This window comes from Sus scrofa, chromosome 7, assembly GCF_000003025.6.
Source record: "Sus scrofa isolate TJ Tabasco breed Duroc chromosome 7, Sscrofa11.1, whole genome shotgun sequence".
Lineage (NCBI taxonomy): Eukaryota > Metazoa > Chordata > Mammalia > Artiodactyla > Suidae > Sus > Sus scrofa.
Genome location: NC_010449.5, coordinates 120,869,886 through 120,892,125, shown reverse-complemented (window position 1 = coordinate 120,892,125; position 22,240 = coordinate 120,869,886). Strand labels below are relative to the sequence as shown.

At 50.5% G+C, this 22,240-nt stretch overlaps 1 protein-coding gene across 7 annotated transcripts in view; it reads right to left on the bottom strand.

Annotated features, from left to right (window-relative positions):
- The window catches only part of EML1 (echinoderm microtubule associated protein like 1), a 187,511-nt gene continuing 166,604 nt past the window's right edge, over window positions 1,334-22,240 (bottom strand). For all 7 annotated transcript variants that reach the window (XM_021099696.1, XM_021099697.1, XM_021099698.1 and 4 more), the window contains 9 exons: window positions 21,028-21,153; window positions 20,477-20,608; window positions 16,903-16,970; window positions 12,950-13,038; window positions 6,630-6,727; window positions 6,436-6,523; window positions 4,951-5,046; window positions 3,502-3,632; window positions 1,334-2,960 (listed from right to left, as the gene is read on the bottom strand). In XM_021099696.1, the coding sequence (XP_020955355.1) occupies window positions 2,835-2,960; window positions 3,502-3,632; window positions 4,951-5,046; window positions 6,436-6,523; window positions 6,630-6,727; window positions 12,950-13,038; window positions 16,903-16,970; window positions 20,477-20,608; window positions 21,028-21,153 (954 nt within the window). In that variant the 3' untranslated portion in view covers window positions 1,334-2,834. The remainder of the gene's footprint in view (window positions 2,961-3,501; window positions 3,633-4,950; window positions 5,047-6,435; window positions 6,524-6,629; window positions 6,728-12,949; window positions 13,039-16,902; window positions 16,971-20,476; window positions 20,609-21,027; window positions 21,154-22,240) is intronic.

Here is a 22,240-nt window from a genome sequence, read left to right as displayed (position 1 = left end):
CACCAGTCACCTACTTGCACTCACACTTGGAGGTCTCAGAGACTCCTCGCCTCGCCGCAGCCTGCCCCGGGCCCAGCTCCTGATCCTTTTCTCAAACTTGCAGTGCAGCCCATCTTGGCCAACAGCATCGACAACTGCCCACAGAACACGCAGGGACCTGGACCACGTCCCATATGTCACCAGGCCCTGCTGATGTCACCCCAGAAACCCCTCTCGGACAATCCATCCATCTCTCCCCTGACCCCTGGTCCACGCTATCCTCACTTTACCAAGATTAGGGTATCAGCCCCTCACCTGTCACGCTGCAGAGCCAGGGTATGAGCTGATGTGGCCACAGGCCATGGGGAAGAACAGGACTGGTCCTGCTTCTGGGGTCTCTTGATCCGGCAGAATCCAGGGGTTCCAGGCCTGTTTGCCTGAGAGGTGGTGAGCAGTGGTTCATGGTCATGGCTCACTATGTCCACAAGCACCTGCAAGGCTAACGCTGGGAAATTTCATTTAAAATGTAGGCAAGTAGGAGTTACCCTTGTGGCTCAGCAGGTTAAAAACCTGACTAGTATCCATGAGGATGCAGGTTCAATCCATGTTGCCACAGACTGTGATGTAGCTTGCCGATGTGGCTCCAATCCAGCGTTGCTGTGGCCGTGGTGTAGCCTGGCAGCTGCAGCTCCAGTTCAACCCCTAGCCCGGGAACTCACATATGTTGCAGGGGCAGCCCTAAGAAGAAACACAAATGCAGGCAATAATGATTTATCTACATACCTTTTTCCATGATTGAGCTTGGGAAATAGTGGAAATATATAGAAATAAGAGCAGATCTTGTAATTTTCAGTCAATGACGGGTTCCTCTCCCTTCCCCAATCAGGATATTCCTTCAATTACTACTTCTTTTTTTTTTCTTTTTAGGGCCGCACCTGTGGCATATGGAGGTTCCCAGGCTAGGGGTCGAACTGGAGCTGCAACTGCCGGCCTACACCACAACCCTGGCAGTGTAGGATCCGAGCCCTGTCTGAAACCTACATCAGAGCTCAGGGCAATGCCAGATCCTTAACCCACTGAGGGAGGCCAGGGATCGAACCTGCATCCTCATGGATGCTGGTCAGATTCGTTTCCACTGAGCCACGATGGGAACTCTATTACTTTGAAAAGGATGCTTTTTGCCAATATTTACAAAACCAAGTAAACTAAGAAGTGGGTATGGTAATTAAGCTGAGTTCGTCATAGTTATCTAATCTGATGCTTCTACACCATATGCAAACTAGTTTTATCTGCAAACGACCCAGGTGAGAAAAAACAATCTGGATATGAAACAGAATATAGTGTGAATCACATCTAATTTTAAATCTTTTAATTGATATACTTTCATGATTATAGGTCAATAAGAATATATAGATAGGTCTGAATCCACTTTTTGGATTTTATTTCATTATAGAATATATTTGATAAGGATACATACAAACAGAATTATCTTTCATACACATTGTTTACTGGTGCCTGGCACGTCTGCAACAGGCTGGAGATGTAATAAAAAAATGCTTCCAAAGTTTCGGTTTCATTAGCCACTCTAAACAACCAGTGCTGTAGAGTTCAGACAGTTCAATTCATTTACTTGCCTAGAACAAGTAAAAAAAAAAAAAAAAAAAAAAAAAAATCTCAATATTCCTCTTTCAGTCTGTTTATTACTCTTCTGTTTAAAAATCTGAGATACATTCCCCAATGTAAACAATACATTTCAATCTGTCACGCAATTGAAAGGGATAAGGCCTTCTTGACAATGTATGTCACCTATGTTTTGCTCAGGTTTTAGGCAGTCTTCCTTCACCGTGTAACCCAGCTGTCTGCACACAGGACAGGAACGGAGGCCGCCCTTAGCACTCCTGGAACCTCTCGGACGTCTCCCGGTCGCAGAGAGAGCTTTTGACTTGGTCTACTTGGTCTTAAAATACAAATATACAATGTCCGTAAGCATACGGCAGTAAAGCCTAGCCTTACGTATTTCGGATGAACTGCTAAGATCCTATACAAGTACAATACCTTAAATCATGCCAGTTAATATACACAGCTAAGTGGCTCGACGTCTCCACCACCATTCATCAGGGCCCAGGGGTGGGGAACAGGGGCGGGGGTGGGTGGGGGTGGGGGGACGAGATTCGTGCGGGCCTTAAGCTAAATGCATTTGGTTAGGCAGCCGGTGGAGCTGGAACTCTGAAAGGCCTGTGTACCCTGCTGCGATCATTCAGTCACTCTGGAGAAGAAACTGATCCCCCCACCCCAGCGCCCCCCCCCCCAGCCTCCCAGAGGGAGAAGCGAACGAAACCCTAGAGAATGTCACCAACCAAAGTCTCCTTTGCATGTCCTGATTCATCTGTGCACATCAGTTATCCGCTCTCGTCTGCATCCACGTATCCTTTCAGGACCAATCAACCAACAGCGATCATGCCTCAGCACCCCGTGAGCATAAATAACCGACTGCGCAAGCTCCGTGGTGAAACAGTCAAGCCTATATACAAGCTGGTAAAAGGCATTCTGTGACCGTTTTTGAAGAGTCCCTAGAGAAGCTAACGGGGCTGCACCAGCCACCTCTCAGTGTCACCACAATGTAAACCCGGGCATCTTCCTTTATATTAAGCGTGTTCTATATTGTACAACAGAAGAGCGATCGGAACGGCGGACCCGCTGGGGCGCGCACAGATCCCTGCGCTAAGGTGACCGGTAAAGGGCGTGGTTTTCCTGAGGTTTGTGAGGACGTTTCGAACAAAGCAGAAGTCACAGTGACCGAGCGTGACGCGAGCCTGTGCCTCCCGGCCCGTCGGCGCCCCCGCTTCTCGCTGGGGCTAAATGACCCGCCACTGCATGATGCTTGTGTCTTTGCCGCCGGTGGAGATGAGGTGGCTGTCGTCACAGAGGAAGTCGACGTTGGTGACGTGACTGCTGTGGCCGCTGTACACGTGGCTGGGAGCCTGGGAAGAGGGACACGGAGGGGCTGAAGGCAAAGCCAACCAGCTGGGATGGGCAGGGCTGCTCGCCCTCCTTCTCCGCCCTCCGCGGCCCTCGCTCCTGCGTAGACGCGGAAGGGACCACACCACCCGGCGCCTCTGCCCGCGGAGCATCTGGTCTGGAGGGGGACGGATGTGAGCGGGGAGGGGTTCAATGCCAGCCGGCGGGAGGAGGGCAGGACAGGATGCGGGCGTGGAGGGGGGGGGTCCCCTGGAGGAGGAGGAGTGGTCCAGGCTGGAGCAAAGGGAGCGGTAGTGGGGGGCAGAGGAGCGAGGCCCTCAAAGTGCAGAGGCAGACAAGCCAGAACCATGTAGGGGGCGGGGGGTCCCGCCACGGGCATCGGGGAAGGGGGCCTCCGGGGAAGCGCTCTGGGGGCAGCAGGATGACGGTCATGCCTGCTTTGTGATTGGCAGCATCAGCGCCTTCCTATCCAATTACTAACCGGCCCGGCCAGGCGTCGGCGCGCCCGGAGGGTCAAGGCTAGAGCAGAAGACGGGCCCTTACCCTGAACTGCGAGCAGGGGTAGGAGAAGAGATGCACTTTGCCGAAGTCGTCCCCGGTGGACAGGAGTTTTTTCTCGTGGGCCCGACAGGCAGCATTGATGTCAGTTCCGTCGGAGCCTTCAGGCCACACGCCTAAAACAAAGACCCCAGTCAGAGCACTGGACATACCAGGACACAGAGGCACTGCAGCGGGGGACTGGCCATCAAACTCCCTCGAAAGGAAAAATGGCCTGGGCTTTAGAAACCAGGCCCAAGGAACACTGTGTCTCAGCTCCTGGCCTCCCTGTTTCCGTGGTCATCTCTTCCTGCAGGCTTCTGTCCCACTGTGTAGCTTGTTCTGCTGAAGGAGAGTCACAGCGACAGGCCTTCTAGGCTCCCAACTCTTTCCAGCCCCTGCTTGATGCTATAGCTGAAAGTGGGCCAGAAACCCTGGTTCTGGACACAAGGCCTTTCCTTTACTCCCAAAGCATCTGATGGGAAGCTCACTAGTCCTAAGCCTGCAGTTTCCTAACTTTTCTTTTTTGGAGGTTACTCTTTACATATGAGAGTCTCTCCAAAGGACTTTGTAACTCTGGGACTGTATGTGACTTTCAGGAATTCCTTGGTGTCAGCCCTTTGTGGCTGCTGCATGCCTGCTGGCACTGGGCAGATGTGGCGGATGTGCCACAGATGTGGCACTCACTGTGGGCCTGGAGTGTGGTCTGGGGGATGGAGTCTCCTGACCATTGCTCCAGGAAATCCTTTTGCTTCCCAGCAATTCTGGATATGAGAGAGCTGCATGTACATCAGTTTCTCAACAGACAGTTCTGCCGTAAACCCAGCTGTCCTAGCATTCAACACCAGAAGATGATAAAATGCCAGCTTTAAGGAGATCTGTGAAATTCCGACTAACTTACTGACTTATGGTCATACACAAAGAGGTTACAAATACTGCCTTTTCTCCTCTCTCTCTCTCTCTCTTTTTTGGCCACCACCCTGCAGCATTTGGAATTCCCAGCCAGGGATCAAATCCGCAGCCTGGCGCTGCAGAGACGCTGCCAATCCAGTTGCACCACAGTGGGAATTCCTATTTTAGAGCATTTATGAATATATTCCTAGTGTAAACTTTGAAAGAGGTTAATCTAGTTTCACGGCCAAAAAGATACAGTAACTGTAACAAATGCTACGTAGATCAACTGCGTGCCATCTATTGAGTCCCTCTATCTAGGAAGTTTGGCACGACCTCATGAGAAGATCCTAGGGGATTATGTCAGGACGCATTTCGTACAAGAGAAGAGGGTTCAAACCCATCCCTCTGGTTCACCTCGCCTGGCCATAGCGGGGCAGGCCCTGGCCCTTCCCCAGGGGGAGCAGTTTGAAGCCGACCAAGAGACTTCGCCACGAGGAGAAAGCTCTTCTGAAAGTTGGCGTGGCTTATGTGTGAACTGAGTGACAGGTGCAGAAAACTTACCGAAGACGTGGAAGCCCAAGGTGCACGTACACGTGGCCCACTCGATGTCTCGCGTCGTTTCCACGCTTACGACTTGCTTACAAGCAGAGGGAACCCCTGGAGGGGCAAAGGCAGGTCTGGTGACATCCCAGCCAAAGCTCCCCCCACCGCCCCCACTGCCTGCCGCCTCCCTGAGCGAGGCTGGGCCCTCAGAGGCGGCTCCATCGACCACAGAGCGCTTTGGGAGAGGGGCCTGTCCCCCTCTCACCTCCATGGGGACCGTACCCAAACCCCAGGGCTCCGTGGGGAACCTCCTCCTCTCTTTCCTCCTCTGGGTCGTTTCCCTCAGTCCGGCTTCCTTTCTTTGGCCACCTGTGGTTCCTAGGCCTCTGCCTGCTCACTGTCCTCCCTGGAGCCCCTGGACACGAGTGCCTCCTGCTGTCAGGCTCCCAGCCCTCTCCCAACATGTGCTTGGGCACAGCTGGGTGTACACACACACACACACACACACACACACACACACTCCCCAACCCCTCGGCTCCTAGGTAGGAATGCAAGCTCATGGAAACCAGTCATCCAAGGACCTATGGCCTCACAGGGCATTTCTTTGTTCCTCATCTGGGCTCTCACTAGTGGATGTGAGACCATGGCTGAGAAGGTTCTAGACCCATGGTCTGTCCCTGAAAACCGTCCCCTGTGTCTCCCTTATGTCAGGCAGGGCCTTGGAGAGAGTGGGGAGGGACCCTGGGCCAGGCGCCCCACTGGAGGAGGCCAGCTCCCCCCACTGCCAGCAACCCTGCCGCTCCAGAGCCCTTTCAAGGGGGTGCCCGCCTCCCTACCCACCGGCTCGTGATGCCTGTGGCCTCGTACTGAGTCGAGACTTCCTGTTCTATAACACGGCACAAGCCAAAACGGGTTGTGGGTCACTTGAGAGCAGGTGGGTGAAGCACGCCATACTTTCTAGAACCTTCTGGTGGGGCGGAGACCAGGGCTTCCTTCTGCCCTGGAACCCCCACGCCCGGCCCATGCAGACACTCGACAGCCCGTGCTCAGCAAGTAAGTGCCTGCCTTCAGCACCCCTCACCCTCGCCACCGCCTGGCCCTGCTGGGCTCAGACCTGGCCGGGCTGGGACAGGAGGAGGGGCCCAGGGGGCTGCTGTCCAGGTGGGAGAGAGTTGCTGGTCTCCGCCCGATGCGGGTGACACCTTCACAAGGGTCCCTCTCACCGGGACACCTCTGACCCCACTCTCGTCTCACCCTGCAGGGCCTGGCCTTTTCCTCCTCGGGGCCCAGGGGGGCCTGAACCCCAGGTGTCTCAGCCCCAGAAGGACTTGAGAGGTTGTCCAGGCCAACACCCCCATCGTGCAGAGGAAGAACCGAGGCCCAGGGCCGCGGTCAGGTGCCCAAGTCATGCGGGAAGTGGGCTTTCGCAGGAGGCCCCATCTGGTCTCAGAGTGAAGGTTCCAGAGTGACCTGCCCCCAGCCCAGCCCTGCAGAGCCACTCACAGTAAAGGATTTCATAGTCTCCGGAATTCGACACAAGGAACTGTGAGTTTACAGACCAGTCCAGGTGAGTGATGAAGCTGGAATGACCCTGGGAGAGAAACACGGGGTGTCTCAGGCACCTGCCAGGCTCCCGCCCACACGGTCCCACCACAGATGACCGGGCACAGGTCCACGAGAAACGGGGACACGCTCACCGAGCACTTGCCCACCCGCGTGTACTTCCGCCCGCTGTCACTGACTCCGTATATGTAGATGCAGTTGTCGTGGGAGCCTATCGCTAAGAAATTCCCATCTGCGAACACAGGAGGTTACATTTCAGCTGTTGAGAGTAAACATTTTGTCAGTTATAAGGAACAAGGCTGGCTGCCATCAAAGGGTTAGGAAAAAGAGCCATGAAAATTGTGTCAAAGTGAAAAAACTGCTTGTTTTCAAGAGAGGAAACGGAGGCACCGATGATACATTGTCTTGTTCAAGGTCACACAGGTTTATGGACGCCGGGATTCGAAACCCAGGCTGCCTGGCCAGAGCCTGAGCATAAGGCTGCTAAATTCCACTGCCCCTGTGACAAAGCTTAAGGGTAAAGAACAGCTGAGAATCTGAAAAATGATGTAAGCACGCTAGGTTGTATGCTCAAAGGCAAATGATCTCTCGATCAGCTCCACCTTATCATCTGTCAACTCAAAAGAACGAGCTCTTGGAGTTCCTGTTGTGGCTCAGTGGGTTAGGAAGGCGACTAGGATCCATGAGGATGCAGGTTCGATCCCTGGCCTCGCTCAGTGGGTGAAGGATCTGGTGTTGCTGTGAACTGTGGTGTAGGTCGCCGAGGCGGCTCGGATCTGGTGTGGCTGTGGCTGCGGCGGAGGCTGGCAGCTGCAGCTCTGATGTGACCCCTGGCCTGGGAACTTCCATGTGCTCCAGGGACCCTAAAAGAAGGAATAAAAGAATGAGCTCTGGCATCGGGGAGCCATTTGTTAGCATTTGCCGCTCCCCCTGTACGATTTGACCACTCTAAGTGCCTCCTAAGTGGAATCATACAATGTTTGTCTTTTGGTGACTGGCTGATTTTACTTCACCTGATGTCGAGGTTCCTGTGTGCTGGCTTATGCTAGAATTCCCTTCCTTTTTAAGGCTGTGTTATATCATATTTTACTTATCCGTTCATCTGCGGAGGGACGCTTGGATTGCTCCCATGGTTTAGCTGTGGTGAATAAGGATACTTTGAACACAGGTGTACACATACCTCTTTGAGACTCTACTTTCAGTTCTTTTGGGTAATGTGTCCCGAAGTGGAATTGCTGGACCATATGCTGATTCTACTTCTAACTTTTTTGGGAATGGCTGTACTGTTTTCCACACCGGCGGTACCATTTTGCATTCCCACCAGCCGTGCACGGGGTTCTCATTTCTCCACATCCTCACCAGCAGTTGCTGTTTCGTTTTGGTTTGGTTTTGATAGTAGCCACCCTAATGGGTGTGAGGTGGGAGCTCCCTGTCGTGTTGATTTGTGTTTCCCTCATGTGATTAGTGATATTGAGCATCTTTTCGTGTGCTTACTGGCCGCGTGTATGTCTTCTCTGGAGAAAGGTCTATTCATGTCCTTTGCCCATTTCTCTGATTGGGTTGCTGGTGTTTTTGCGGCCGCTGTGTCTGCCAGGGAACTGGGTGCTGCTCTGCTAAGAGCGGAAACTGACTTGCCATTTAGCATCCAAGTCTTTCTCCTCAAATTGCAAGCCTTCGACGGGCTCCAGCTTTCAAAACGGTTCTATGAGACAGATTCTGCCAGTTGTTGTCTAGGTGGGGAGACATGCCTGCTGCTTCCTAGGCACCATCTTCTCAGAATCTCCTCCGCTCGCCACCCCCTTAAAACTCCGCTTTGAGGTGTCAGTTACATGTGCGTATCCTAAGAGTTCTGACAAACATACCTGTGTAGCTACCAGCCCCGTATCTGTTTTTAAAGATGAATGAACAGCAGGATCTCATAATCTGCCTTGCAATTCACGTCTCACGGCCTTAACTGATTGTAATTAGAGACTGTAATTCTGCTTTAAAATTCCAAATCCAAAGTCCTCACGTAGCAGTTGAAGCTCATTCACAAATACGTGAAACAGACTGTCTGCCTAATATGTCAAAACCAAGCAGTTTGAGTCGCTGTGCGAAGCAGAGGCCAGGGGACCCCGGGGCCGCCTCTTTCTGGAACCAGGGAGCTTCTTCCTCCCTGTGAATAACCCCCTCAACACTCCCAAACCCTCCACGCCTCACCCCTGCTCTCCCCGAGACCCCGGGATTCCTAAAGGTGCTCGATTAAAACAAGCGGGGATTTGGTCCCAAATAAAAATCAGTGACCCGAGCTGCCGCAGCCGGATGCTTCACCCACTGCACCACCGCGGGAGCTCCAGATGAGAAGAAATTCTTTTGGGAAGTTGTAACAGCGCGTGGCTACTGGGGGGATCCAATAACGTGTGAGATCTGTGATCAAATCCCTTGGTCAGTACTGTTCACTGACTTTTCGGGTTTTCCTAACCTTCCCCCTCACCTGACCGACCTCCCTCTGGCCTAACCTTTCAGGTTCAAGGTCTTCCACACAGTAATACGTCCATCCCTTGTCCGATATACTGTCCTCAGTCCTCAGAGCCAGAGCTCAACTTACTCCGGGACCCCCTCAGTCTGTCTTCCCCCCCCTTTTTTCGGTCTTTTTTAGGGCCGCGCTCACAGCATATGGAGGTTCCCAGGCTAGGGTCGAATTGGAGCTGCAGCTGCCGCCCTACACCACCGCTCATGGCAATGCTGGATCCTTTAACCTACTGAGCGAGGTCAGTCAAACCTGCATCCTCACCAACACTGGTTGGGTTCTTAACCCACTGAGCCACAATGGGAGCTCTGGGACCCACAGTTTAATACTATGTTGACAAAACTTCCAATCAATGAGGCTATCAGGGAGGGACTGATAGGGAGGGACTCTGGGAGGGTCCCTTTCACCCCAGGTTCTGTCCTCATGTGTGGTATTGGCATTGACTCCCTTTCCCAAGGACAGGCACCCGTCTTAAGAGCTGACAAACAGGTTTCTGTTTATTAGAACATTACGTTGCCCCATAGTGTACATATTGGGAAAGAGATAAACCTCCTTTCTCTCTTCCTTACAGAGTTAAGAGGTCAATGTTAGCAACATACTATGATACAGGAGTTCCCGCCATGGTGCAGTGGGTGGCATGCAGCGGCTTAGGTTGCGATGGAGGTGCAGGTTCGATCCCTGGCCTGGCCCAGTGGGTCAAAAGGCCTGGCGTTGCTGCTGCTGCTGTGCAAGTCACAGCTGCAGCTTGGATTCAATCCCTGGCTCAGGAACTTCCATATGCCATTAAAAAAAAAAAAAAAAAAAAAAAAAAAAAAGCTTCCTGGAATTCCCTTTGTGGCTCAGAGGTTAATGAATCCGACAAGGATCATGAGGATGCAGGTTTGATCCCTGGCCTTGCTCAGTGGGTTAAGGATCTGGCGTTGCCGTGGGCTGTGGTGTAGGTCACAGACGCGGCTCAGATCCTGCATTGCTGTGGCTGTGGTGTAGGCCGGCGGCTATAGCTCTGATTCGACACCTAGCCTGGGAATTTCCATATGCCAGAGGTGCAGCCCTAAAAAGACGAAACCAAAAAACAAAACCCAAAATGAGCCAGGGATCCACAGTGCTGTAACCAATGAGCCTGAAAATGATCATGGGCGCCCAGCAAACCCACAGCCCATCACCCTCTGCTCTGCCTCTAGTCAGATGTGCGGCAGTTGCTCTGCGCTCTGGTATCCACCGACACTGAGCATCTATTCTGTACTGTCTACTCTTTTTACTCTCTTGTGTCTACTCCAAGCTAGGTGCCGACCAAAACAGGGTCCCTACCATTATGGGACTCCAGGCCACAGCCCCGGGATCTGGGGCCCCCACCACTGTCATCACTGATGAGGACATCACGTCCCCCATGACATCTGCTGATGACGTTACGTTACCCATGACATGCCTCATGCTTCAGGAGCACACCTGCTCCTCCTCTCTCAGTTGAGCCCCACAACAACTTGCTGTCTGATCTGACAAGGGCCACCTGGCTAATGAAGAAGTGGCCCTGATTTGGCCCGGGAGCATCACCTTTGCCCCACACAGCTTCCAGCCAATGACTCTAAAACCTGAGAGGCAGGGTGACTGGTGGAGAGAAAGAGAGAGAAAGAGGGAGAGCGAGCGCTCAGGCGAGTGTATGCTCTGGTCTCCAGGGAACAGTCATTAGTGTAACTGACAAGAAGCAGAAATAGAGTCCCTAGAGGGCCCTGCTGTGTTGGCAGGAGCTGACAGAAAGCCGAGGGCTTTCTAGAAAAGCAGCTGTGGATGAGGCCTTCCTGCACTTCGTAGAGATTCAAAATAACCAAGAAAATGATGAAAAGCACAGAAGAGGATGCAGAAGACTTCCCAGGGTTAACAATGAAATACGGCCCTTAAAACATCAAAAGCAGAGTAAAATCCTTCTCAACATGGAGAAAAGCCCCCGAGGTGGTTGTGCAGTTGTCTGTATGGGGTGAGGAGTTATCCATTTTGGGGTGCAAGTATCTTAAAAGGGTGTTCTTTCTATAAGATCACCTTTAGAGATCAAGTATGCAGCCCCACCAGGAGGCAGGCCGACGGTCAATCAGCTTCTAAGGCAGAAAGCTCCTACAGACTGGTGGCAATTCAGTCTTGGCAAGTATTTCCAAGGACCAAAGCTATTCTTTCCAAGTGTGTTCACAGAGCAGAATGTCCTGCAGTTCCAGAAAAAGAGCACCTCCTAAGCGACGAGCATAGGATGACGAGGCTCAGAAACAATGATGCAGCTGGTGGCAAGGAGCCTTCCTGGCACCCACATGCTCAAAAGGACGTGGGGACCAAGGATGGATGAGTTGTCCCACCTACTCTAACAATCACAGATTGAAACATACCAAATACACTTCAATCCCTAACGGCAGGAAAACCACCATCCCCACCAACTCATCGTTGTGAAAGGGAGCAGGACTCATGACCTTGGAAGCAGGTACATAAAGTGAAGGGAACCAAGTGTCTACTTTGACTTTCCCTGATGAACTACCATGCTGCTGAGTAACAAAAGAGTGCACGCTTTGGGTAACCAAAAAGCTGACCAAGGGAAGTTTCTAGAAGTCTCGTATCTAATGCATGAAGAAGGCTAACACAGGAAAATCAAGCCATGCATCCCCTCACAGATCTCAGTGTTGGACATGGACGGCTGCTAACGGTGTGGAAAGCGAGATAAGCGGGCATCGTGTGTCTCTTGCAGGAAGGAGAGACCAGGATACTTAGAGCTGGGATAGGATCAGGATCAAAAGGACTTTAGGAGGAATACAGGGGACAGAGGCACATGGGAAAGGAAGACCACGGAGATGCACTTGGAGAAATCCAGAGTGTGGAAAAAGCTCTGGGGAGAAGGAGCCAGTTTCTCCAACAAATAAACGGCAAGCGAGGGGTGTGTGTGTGTGTGTGTGTGTGTGTGTGTGTGAGAGAGAGAGAGAGAGAGAGAGAGAGAGGGAGGGAGGGAGCGCCTGTGGATTAAAAGAGAGTTATGAGTACAAAATGGACCTATGATCAATGAGCCGGAATGTTCTAAGCAGCGTTATTCATAGCAGCCAAAACCCAGATGCAATCTAATGTCGCCCAAGCGAGGAATGGCTCAACCAAATGTGGTCTAGTCACACCCTGGGACACTATCTAGCAATTACTAGGGACTAACCTAGTGATCCCCGAATAGTAACATGAATAATCGCAAAACCGGATCCTACGTCAAAGGAGCCAGGTGCGACGGGCTCTCAGTTGCTTGACTCCACGGATGGGAAATGTCCAGAAAAGGCCATTTATAGACCCAGAAGAGCGGCTCAGTGGTTGCCGAGGGCTAGGGGCGAGAGTGGGGATTACGAATGAGCAGGGAGGGAACCTTTGGGGGTGACTAGAAAGGTTTGAAAACTGGATTGTGGTGATGGTGGCACAGCTCTGCAAATCTGCTGAGAATCACCGACTCATCCGTTCACAAAGGGTAAGTTATTGCATGTAAATTCGACCTCAATAAAATCATTAAAAAAGAGTCCGCATCTTTTTTAGATCGCTATCTGTGTATATAGGAACATTAACAGATGAAAGGATAAGACGTCTGGGAACTGATTTAGAAGCCACATGGGAGGGGACAGGGGTGGGGCTCCAGATAAAGAAAATGACTAAGAGTTGATCATTTTGCTGAAGCTGAGTGATGGCGCCGTGGTGCCTCATGATGCTCGTGTCTCATTTTGTACATGTCTGAAATTTTCTGTAATAAAAAGGCAACAAAATACAAGCACAGTGACCCAAAGGAGGGAGGTTGAGACTCCCCGCCCCCACACTAAACGCCACAAGTATGTGCAGAGAGAGTTTAAATTTTGCTCTGAGGGGGCTTGTGAATGTTTTTCTTTAAAGAGTCTACACAGAACGTCATGGATCTGTGGGAGTTTTAGAGCGAACGGTCCGCGTTCTAACCTGGTGAGTAACGCATCACAGACAGCTGTTCATTTCCATCCGTGTGGACGGTGACCAAGTCTTTCGTCTCCGTGTCGAACACAAACCACCTGTCGTAAACACGCGGAAAAGTACACATCAGCTTAGTGAGCAAATGAAATGCCCCCATCACACACACAGCAAGGCTATAAAAACCACTCAGCTAAGTGCTTAATACATACTCTGTATTTGCTTAACAAGAATGGTTATTCTCAGCTTTTTGTTGTTGTTGTTGAGAAAATTTCCTGCGTTTGCACATTTCCTAAGGGAAGGGGCAGGATGCTGGCTACCACGGGAAAGGATTCAGATACTGACGTGATGGCAGGGTTCCCTGGTCTGACTTTTGTCACTTACACATAAAAGGAGAGAAAGTGCTGGGCAGGGAAGATGGACCACACTCAACGCTGGGCCTGTGGCCAGAGGAAGTGGGAAAGGAGCCACCTGCACGGTCCTGGCCTGGGCGAGGCAGGATGGGTCCAGGAGGACGGGGCTGGGACCAGCTCGGGGGCTGATGCTCTCTCCTGTCCTTGCAAGCAGAGCTGGGCCAGCACCTGACCTCCTGCAGACGCTGGTGTCCAACCAGCCTGGTGAAAGCAATGACCCAGAGAATGGCGGAAGGGCTGGTCTTTGACCTTACCCTCTCTGGGCTCAGTTTCTTCAACTGTCAAGTGGGGATAAAGGCCCTGTTCAATGGTGGAAACACTCAGCTCTCCTGCCCACATGTTCTCGAGTGGTGGCAGAGAGTGGGACAACGGGGTTTCCAGGACGAGGAGGAACGTGGGCTTCCTGCCGCTGCCATTTCAAACCCTGGTGACATCCATCCATTGGCCTGTCCCTGAGCCAGCATCACTGTCGGCCTGGGGCCCTCATCACCAGCCCTCCGTGGGACAGGCTTTTGCTTCCCTGCACTTGAACAAGCACCTGACTTTACTGTGCGTTTAATTTTAACTGAGGTCAGAATATAAGCAGCAGAGACAGTGGGCGGATTGGGCCACGCCTTTGAAACCTCCCATTAAGCGGCCCCATCAAGGTACTAGGACTGAGATGGGGGAGGCATAAATGGAGAGGAAGGGTTAGGCCCCACGTTCCAGCTCTCTCCCGCCCAAGGACACCGAATGCGATCCTGAGTATGCAGCACTGCCCCATATCCTGTCCCGCCACGGTCAGCACGGAGCTGATGGTGAGAACTGGCTGGCAGCCACTCATCAGAGCCTGCTGATTCTTCTAAGGTGTATACAAAGCCTGGAAGCTTCAGCTGTTTTTACGAGACGTCAGAAGTGTGTGTGTGTGTGTGTGTGTGTGTGTGTGTATGCAAACATTTTCAAGAAAAATTCTGGTGGCCACAACTCTTAAGATAATGCCACCTCTGACTTATGAATGCTCGCTCTTTTTCCCTCAAGTCCTTACTTTTTAGTTTTTCTTGATCTATTTAAATTTTATGCATGCATAGCTGATTTATAATGTTGCGTTCATTTCTGCAGTATAGAAAAGTGATTTAATTATGCACATACATATTCCTTCTTATATTCTTTTCCATTACAGTTTATCACAGGATAGTGAATCTAGTTCCCTGTGCTGTATAGTAGGACCTGGTTGTTCACCCATCCTATATAGAACAGTTTGCACCTGCTAATCCCAAACTCCCAGTCCATCCCTCCCCCACCCTCCTCTTCCTTGGCGACCACAAGTCTGTTCCCTCTGTCTGTAGGTCTGTTTGTTTAGTAGGAATGTTCATTTGTGTTACACTTTAAAATTTTTTTTTTTTTTGTCTCTTCTAGGGCTGCGCCTGTAGCATATGGAGGTTCCCAGGCTAGGGGTCGAATCGGAGCTGCAGCCATCGGCCTATGCCAGAGCCACAGCAACGTGGGATCCGAGCTGTGTCTGTGACCTACACTACAGCTCATGGCAACGTCCAATCCTTAACCCCCTGAGCAGGGCCAGGGATTGAACCCACAACCTCATGGTTCCTAGTTGGATTCGTTAACCACTGCGCCGAGACGGGAACTCCTGTGTCACACTTGAGATTCTGTGCTTACTCTTCATACATGCTCTACGGTCCTCTCGACAGAATCTGAGAAGGATGCTTTTTTTTTGAAGTGTAGTTTCTGTACAATATTATGTAAATCACAGGCGTACAATAGAGTGATTCACACTTTTTTAAAGCTTATACTCCATTTATAGTTATGATAAAATATTGGCTATAGTCTTCACATTGTACAATAAACCCTTGTAGTTTCTTTCCGTCACACCCAGTTCCCTGTGCTGCACCAGAGGCCCCACTGCCCATTCCAAATACAACAGTTTGCATCCAAAGCCCAAACTGCCCATCCATCCCACTCCCTACCCCCGCCCCCCCCCGGGAAGCACAAGTTATTGTTCATTTATTTATCTTGCCTTATTTTTTTTTTTTTTTTGGTCTTTCTGTCTTTTTCCAGGGCCACACCCAAGGCATATGGAGGTTCCCAGGCTAGGGGTCGAATTGGAGCTGTAGCCGCCAGTCTATACCAGAGCCACAGCAATGCTAGATCCGAGCCGCATCTGCAACCTACACCACAGCTCACGGCAACACCGGATCCTTAACCCACTGAGCCAGGCCAGGGATCAAACCCGCAATCTCAGGGTTTCTAGTCTGATTTGTTAACCACTGAGTCATGATGGGAACTCCTATTTACCTTGCTTTTTAGGGCCACACCCGTGGCATATGGAGGTTCCCAGGCTAGGGATCCAATCGGAACTATAGCCGCCGGCCTACGCCACAGCCACAGCTACAGCCACGTGGGATCCCAGCTGCATCTGCGACCTACACCACAGCTCACGGCAACGCCAGATCCTTAACCCACTGGGCGAGGCCAAGGATCGAATCTGCAACCTCGTGGTTCCCAGTCAGATTCATTTCTGCTGCACCATGATGGGAACTCTGAAAGTTATTTTTTATTCTTAAAATTTTTTAATTTTTTGGCTGCACCCATGGCATGCAGAAGTTCCCAGGCCAGAGCTCGAACCCATGCCACCGCACTGACGCCAGCTGGGTTACCCGCTGAGCCATGTGGGAACTCCAGTGGTATGCTTTTTAGAGAGGAGGAAATTACCAACAGTATATGCGTTAAACTAGAATAAATGTATGTACTACGCAAATAACATAAAATGGCATCTTAATGACAGTGATAATAACCACAGAAGTCGCCTGCCAGGCACCCCAGGAGCTGCTTCCTACAGTGTTTCCCTGAGCCGTCAGTGTACGGTGAGGCAGATGTACTGTCACAATTTGCAGAGGAAGAAACAAGCTCAGAGAGGTTATGTAACTGGCTCAAAGACACACTGCGGCTAAGTGGTGAAGCTGACATTCAATGATGCTCTCCCTCCTGGCACACTGGAGGCGCTTCGCGTGGAAGCGTTAGCTGAGTCGAACGTGAAGCTCAAGACTGGGGCAGTTCCTAAAATTTTGAAAGGGTAGAAAGAAAAAGCATTTTAAAATCCCCAGTGCTTTGAGTGGGGCAGTGGGTTAAGCATCTAGTGTTGTCACTGCCATGGCTAGGGTCAATGCGGTTTGATCCCTGGCCTGGGAACTTCCACCTGCTGAGGGCGTAGCCAAAAAAAAAAAAAAAAAAAAAAAAAAGAGCAAAATCCTCAGTGCTTTGAAATGCTTTGTTGCCCCAGTTCCAAAGCTGAGGAGCCCCATAACCCTCTGAAATCATAAGCAAATGGGGGGGTGGGGTGGGGCCTCCAGGGGTCCAGAGCCTCCCTCGGGCTTTCCCAAGGTCCAAAATGGGAAGGACCACTGGCTCAGGTTTTACTGTCCAGTTCTGACTTAATTCTTGGTAAAGCATTCGAAGCCAAGAGACAGGCCGGCGGGAGCTGCACCGCACCCGTCACTGCAGAAACACGCACAACGGCCTCTTACCAGTGAACTTTGGAGGCACGAGCCATGCACTTACCTCCCAGTCAGTGTTCCAACTGCAACCACAGACCCTGAAGGATGAAAACCAGAAGACTGAGCAGGATCCTAAAATATTGTAAAGGAAGTGTAAATTGATGGCCAGACACAGCCTATCGCATATAACACACACAAGCACAGCTCCAACCCCTCAGGGCTACGTGGCCCCATTTAAAAAAAAATCTGTCCTCTCCCGAGATGAAAATGTTTTTCTATTCTGATGAAGATCATGTCACAACAATTCTAAATTTTTATCCTCTTATAAGTGGTCCCTTTCTGTCTTTTTTTTGGGTCTTTTCTAGGATTGCACCCACGGCACATGGAGGTTCCCAGGCTAGGGGTCTAATTGGAGCCGTAGCCACCAGCCTATGCCAGAGCCACAGCAACGCGGGATCCGAGCCACGTCTGTGACCTACACCACAGCTCACGGCAACGCCGGATCCTTGACCCACTGAGCAAGGCCAGGGATCGAACCCGCAACCTCATGGTTCCTAGTTGGATTCGTTAACCAATGAGCCACGACGGGAACTTCCACTCTCTGTCTTATGTTCTTTCATGTATTTGATAAGCAGATGACAGATCAACCCAGACTCGTTCTTCTTCAAGTCTTGGAGGCCCCATCAGTTGACCCCCATGCTGAATGGCAAGCTGGTGCTGGATCCCCGGAAACAGGACCACTGCACCCACCGCCATCAGGTCGATAGTGGGTGAGCGCCTCCAACTGGGTGCATGGCAGCATGGCCGCCCTAGACGGATCTCGAGATGAGTAAGGCTTTGGGCTCCAGGGGTACATGTTCGTGTTTGTCACCACCTCGGATACCAGGTGGAACATGATGGATGAAAGCGGTCAAACGAGCTGGAGAGGGAGCGTTAGGTACACTCAGACGGGGAAGCGGGGTCGAGGCTTCCTGGTGCTGATGCTGGTGGCCTGTGTCTCGGGTCTCCCCATATAGGAAGAATCACCACTGGCGAATGACAGGGCACATCAACAGTGTTTCGGATTCAGGTGTCAAGGGGACAGCAGTGCAGTCACGGAGGGAGAGGCAACGCGGTTTGGGGCATGTTTGAGGGAGGGCAGGTAGAGTCCGTGGGTTCCCGATGCAGGACGTACAACGATGCTAGCGACGTGGGCTGCGCTGCCACGGTAAGGACGGTGATCGCCAGCAAAGACACGGTGGTAGTGACTTTTTTCTTCCACTAAAAAGAGCGACACGGGGAGTTCCCACTGTGGCTCAGCGGGTTAAGAACCCGACGAGGATCCATGAGGATGCGGGTTTGATCCCTGGTCTCGCTCAGTGGGATAAGGGTCCGGAGTGGCTGTGGTGTGGGCCTCAGCTGCAGCTCTGATTCAACCCCTAGCCCGGGAACTTCCCGTGTGCCACAGATGCGGCTGTAAAAAGAAGGGGATAACAAGAGCACCATGAGTGAATCTGTGTTTTATTATTATTATTATTATTATTATTATTTTTTTTTTTTGCTGTGCCTGTGGCATGCATAAGTTCCTGGGCCAGGGATTGAACCCGCACCACAGCTTTAACCAGAGCCATAGAAGTGACATTGCCAGATCCTTTAACTGCGAGGCCACCAGAGAACTCCTGAATATGTATTTCCCCACCCCCTTTTCTAAAAGAATTAATTTTTAAATTAAAGTATAGTTGGTTTACACTGTTGTGCCAATTTCTGCTGTACGGCAAAGTGACTCCGTACACACATTCTTTTTTATATTCTTTTCCAACCTGCTCTACCCAGGAGACTGGATCTAGTTCCCTGTGCTGTACAGCAGGACCTTATTGCTTATCCATTCTTTTGTTTTCGTTTTTGTTTTTTGTCTTTTTAGGGCTGTACCTACGGCATATGGACATTCCCAGGCTTGAATCGGAGCTGTAGCCGCCAGCCTACACCACAGCCACAGCAATGACAGATCTGAGCCTCATCTGCAACCTACACCACAGCTCATGGCCACACCAGATCCTTAACCACTGGGTGAGGTCAGAGATCGAACCTGCGTTCTTACGGATACTCGTCAGATTCGTTTCCGCTGAGCCAGGACAGGAACTCCCTGCTTATCCATTCTAAATGTAATAGCATGCATCTACTAACCCCAAACTCCCTGCCCATCCCACTGCCTCCCCACTCTCCCCTGGCAACCACAAGTCTGTCTGAATCTGTGTTTTAAAACATCATTTGGTAGGAGTGCTTTGGACGAATAAAGTGAGAAGAGATTAATCACAGACCAAGAAAGCACTGGAAATAGAAGCAGAAGGAGGTATTCAGATACACTGGATAAACCGGGGGAAAAAAAAAGAAAAAGAAAGAAAGAAGCCCTTCAGGTATTGATTACATTTCTGCAACGCTTTTCCAAAGCAGAAGCTGTGGTTAAGTTTAGGGCCACCATGGATGCGCGCGAGAAATCACGTGCCCTTGAAGGTTTACTGGGTAGCCCACCAGAGGCTCATGACATTTTGAGAGGAAGACACGTGAGTGTTTTCTCCAGTGGCCAGTGAGTAAGGGAGCTAGGACTTAACTGCTCATCTTTTGGGCACCAGATTCTGTGCCCTTGCCCTTGTGTCTGGCTGAGTGGGCTAAGAGTCTGGTGACGGTGGCGCTGTCACCCCCAGTCCCCATCATCTCAGCGCTCAGCTCCACCAGTGACCAGCCAGCCCCAGTCTCTGGCAGAACCTTCTCCAAAAGCGAAGGGCACGAGGGCAGAAACACGGACTCAGTAGGATGCAGGGAAGACCCAGGTTTGGGAGTCAGACTGAGCACCGAGTCAGCGACCTTGGGGAGCTATTTGAGTTCAATTTCCTAATCAGGGTCAAAAATTTCCACCTGCAGGGCTGCTGCAAGGATGAAGGATAATACACGTGCAGGGCTCAATAAACGCAGACGTTGCAGCATGGCTTGTGGGGCAAGAATGCTCCAGCACTGATGTACAATCCGAGTTCCTTCTGCAAAGGTCACAGACGTGCCGACTCAGCTAACCATCACCTTCACCATCAAACTCAACTTTGCAGAGACAAATCAGCCTGTCTGCTGTTACAACAGCTTATAAACTCTCACTCAAAAGGTGCCCTGGGAGTTCCTGTTGTAGCTCAGCAGTTAACGAACCCAACTAGTATCCATGAGGATGCGGGTTCGATCCCCGGCCTCGCTCAGTGGGTTAAGGATCCAGAGTTGCCGTGAGCTGTGGTGTAGGTCACAGACGCAGCTTGGATCCTGCATTGCTGTGGCTCTGGCGTAGGCCAGTGGCTACAGCTCTGACCTGTACACAGAATGTAGGCTCATAACAAGGTTTTCTCAGCATTTAAGGCAGTGAAGAGACTCTTCAGGAAACCCAGCCACCAGCTTGGGAAGGCTAACCTGCTGCCTCCAAAATGCAACAGCAAACTTCAGAATTACGTGGATGAGACCGCTCAAGGCAACGTTTAAATCAATGCAGTTGGAAGGTGATAAATTAAGTGACATTGGCTTTGGGACAATTTTATATCGCTATTACTCTCATGCAAAGAAAAAAAAACCCAACATGTTCCAGAGGAATTTTTAAAAGGAAGATGGACTATAACATGCATGTCTACCTCTATTATTTTGTCCCAGACGGGCCGGTGACCAACAGCGTCCCAGAGGGTGGCATGCCTGTCGTGTCCACAGGTCAGGAACTGAGGTTTTGAGGCATGGATGGCCAGTCCCCAGAGCTCATCAGTGTGACCCTACAAAGAACCAAGACACATGGAAGTGCTCTGAAATGTTACGGCCGACACTCCGGGGCCCTGCAGGACCGTGAGCCACGGCTTTCTGCAGGCTCTGTAACTGCTCACACCTGTGCCTCTTCCTGCCCAACTTACGACAGTGGCTCCAGCTCCGAAGCTAAGGAGGGTTATGTTAGGATCTAATACAGAGAGAATTTCTTCTTTGTAATGCTTTCTTATATTTTTTTTGAGGGGGGGCATGCCCATAGCATGTGGAAGTTCCCAGGCCAGGGGTCAAACCCATGCCACAGCAGTAACCCAAGCCACTGCAGTGACAGTGTTGGCTCCTTAACCCACTGCACCACCAGGGAACTCCTTATGTTGTAATACTACACAAAATGCACGTGTTTGTGGGCTCGCTCAGCTGGGCTGGCAGGTACCTGCGTGATGGGTGTGAAGTCGCCTGACAGCGTGCCCTGTAGAACAAAGTTTCTGGTCGTGCCTATCAAGATCACATCACCTTTGCCCTCGGCCACTGTCCGGATGGGGCCAAACTGTTCTGGAATCTGCATGGAAAAGCAAAGATTTAAAATGCCTCTGAATTATGAGCTCCGTCATTCAATATACTTGTTTATTGACTGTGATGATAGGTCTTATTATAATCACATGCACACATGAGCTATGGAGAGAAATACTTGAGTGGACTGAAACCCCACATCTTATGTTCAAACTCCAAACATTTTTTTTTTTTTTTGGTCACACCCATGGCATGTGGAAGTTCTGGGGCCAGCGATCAAACCTGTGCCACAGCATCGACCCCACAGCAATAACAACACTGGACCCTTAACTCACGGAGCCACCAGGAAACTCCCTAAACTCCAAACATTTTATATACCTTAAAAGAATCAGCAAACATAAGGCTGTTAAAGTAAAAAACCAAGAATAAAGCATTTTTTTTCATAACAGACTAAACAAAAAAAGAAATATTACTTATGACTTCTGAAAACAGGACCAGGTAAAATCTGGAAAGTGACGAATTTATAGGGGAGTTCCCTGGTGGTCTAGTGGTTAGAACTCAGGTGCTTTAACCACTGCGGCCCAGGTTCAATCCCTGGTCTGGGAACTGAGATCCCACATCAAGTTGCTGCAAGCTGTGGCAAATATATATGTATTATGTATGTGTGTGTGTACATATATACAATATATATTTATATATGCATATATATAAAATATGCCATAGTAAGATTTCCTAAAAATGTATTGTAACTGTAACTTTAGTTTTGAAACCCGCTGCTCATGTTGGTAAACATATGGGATTATCTAAATGTTAATAAAAATAACTGTACAATACACCAGCCAAGAACAATTTGCTATCATAAAATAAACAGAGGTCCTCGCACTTTATATAAAGAAGAAACATTGCAGCGAGACTCTGGGGGTGACTCCAGGCACCGAGGTTCTGGGGTGGCAGGAAGCAGCCTGTTCACGTACAAACTGTTTATACTGCCAGCGTGGTTTCTTAGCACAGATTTGAGAAAAGCTGATAACAATCCAGGCTGATGAAGAGGAACTGTAGATACTTCAAAGGGGTGAATATCTTCCATAAAACCAGAGGCTTCGGAGTATCTGTGACGGTTATAATTTAACAAGGGT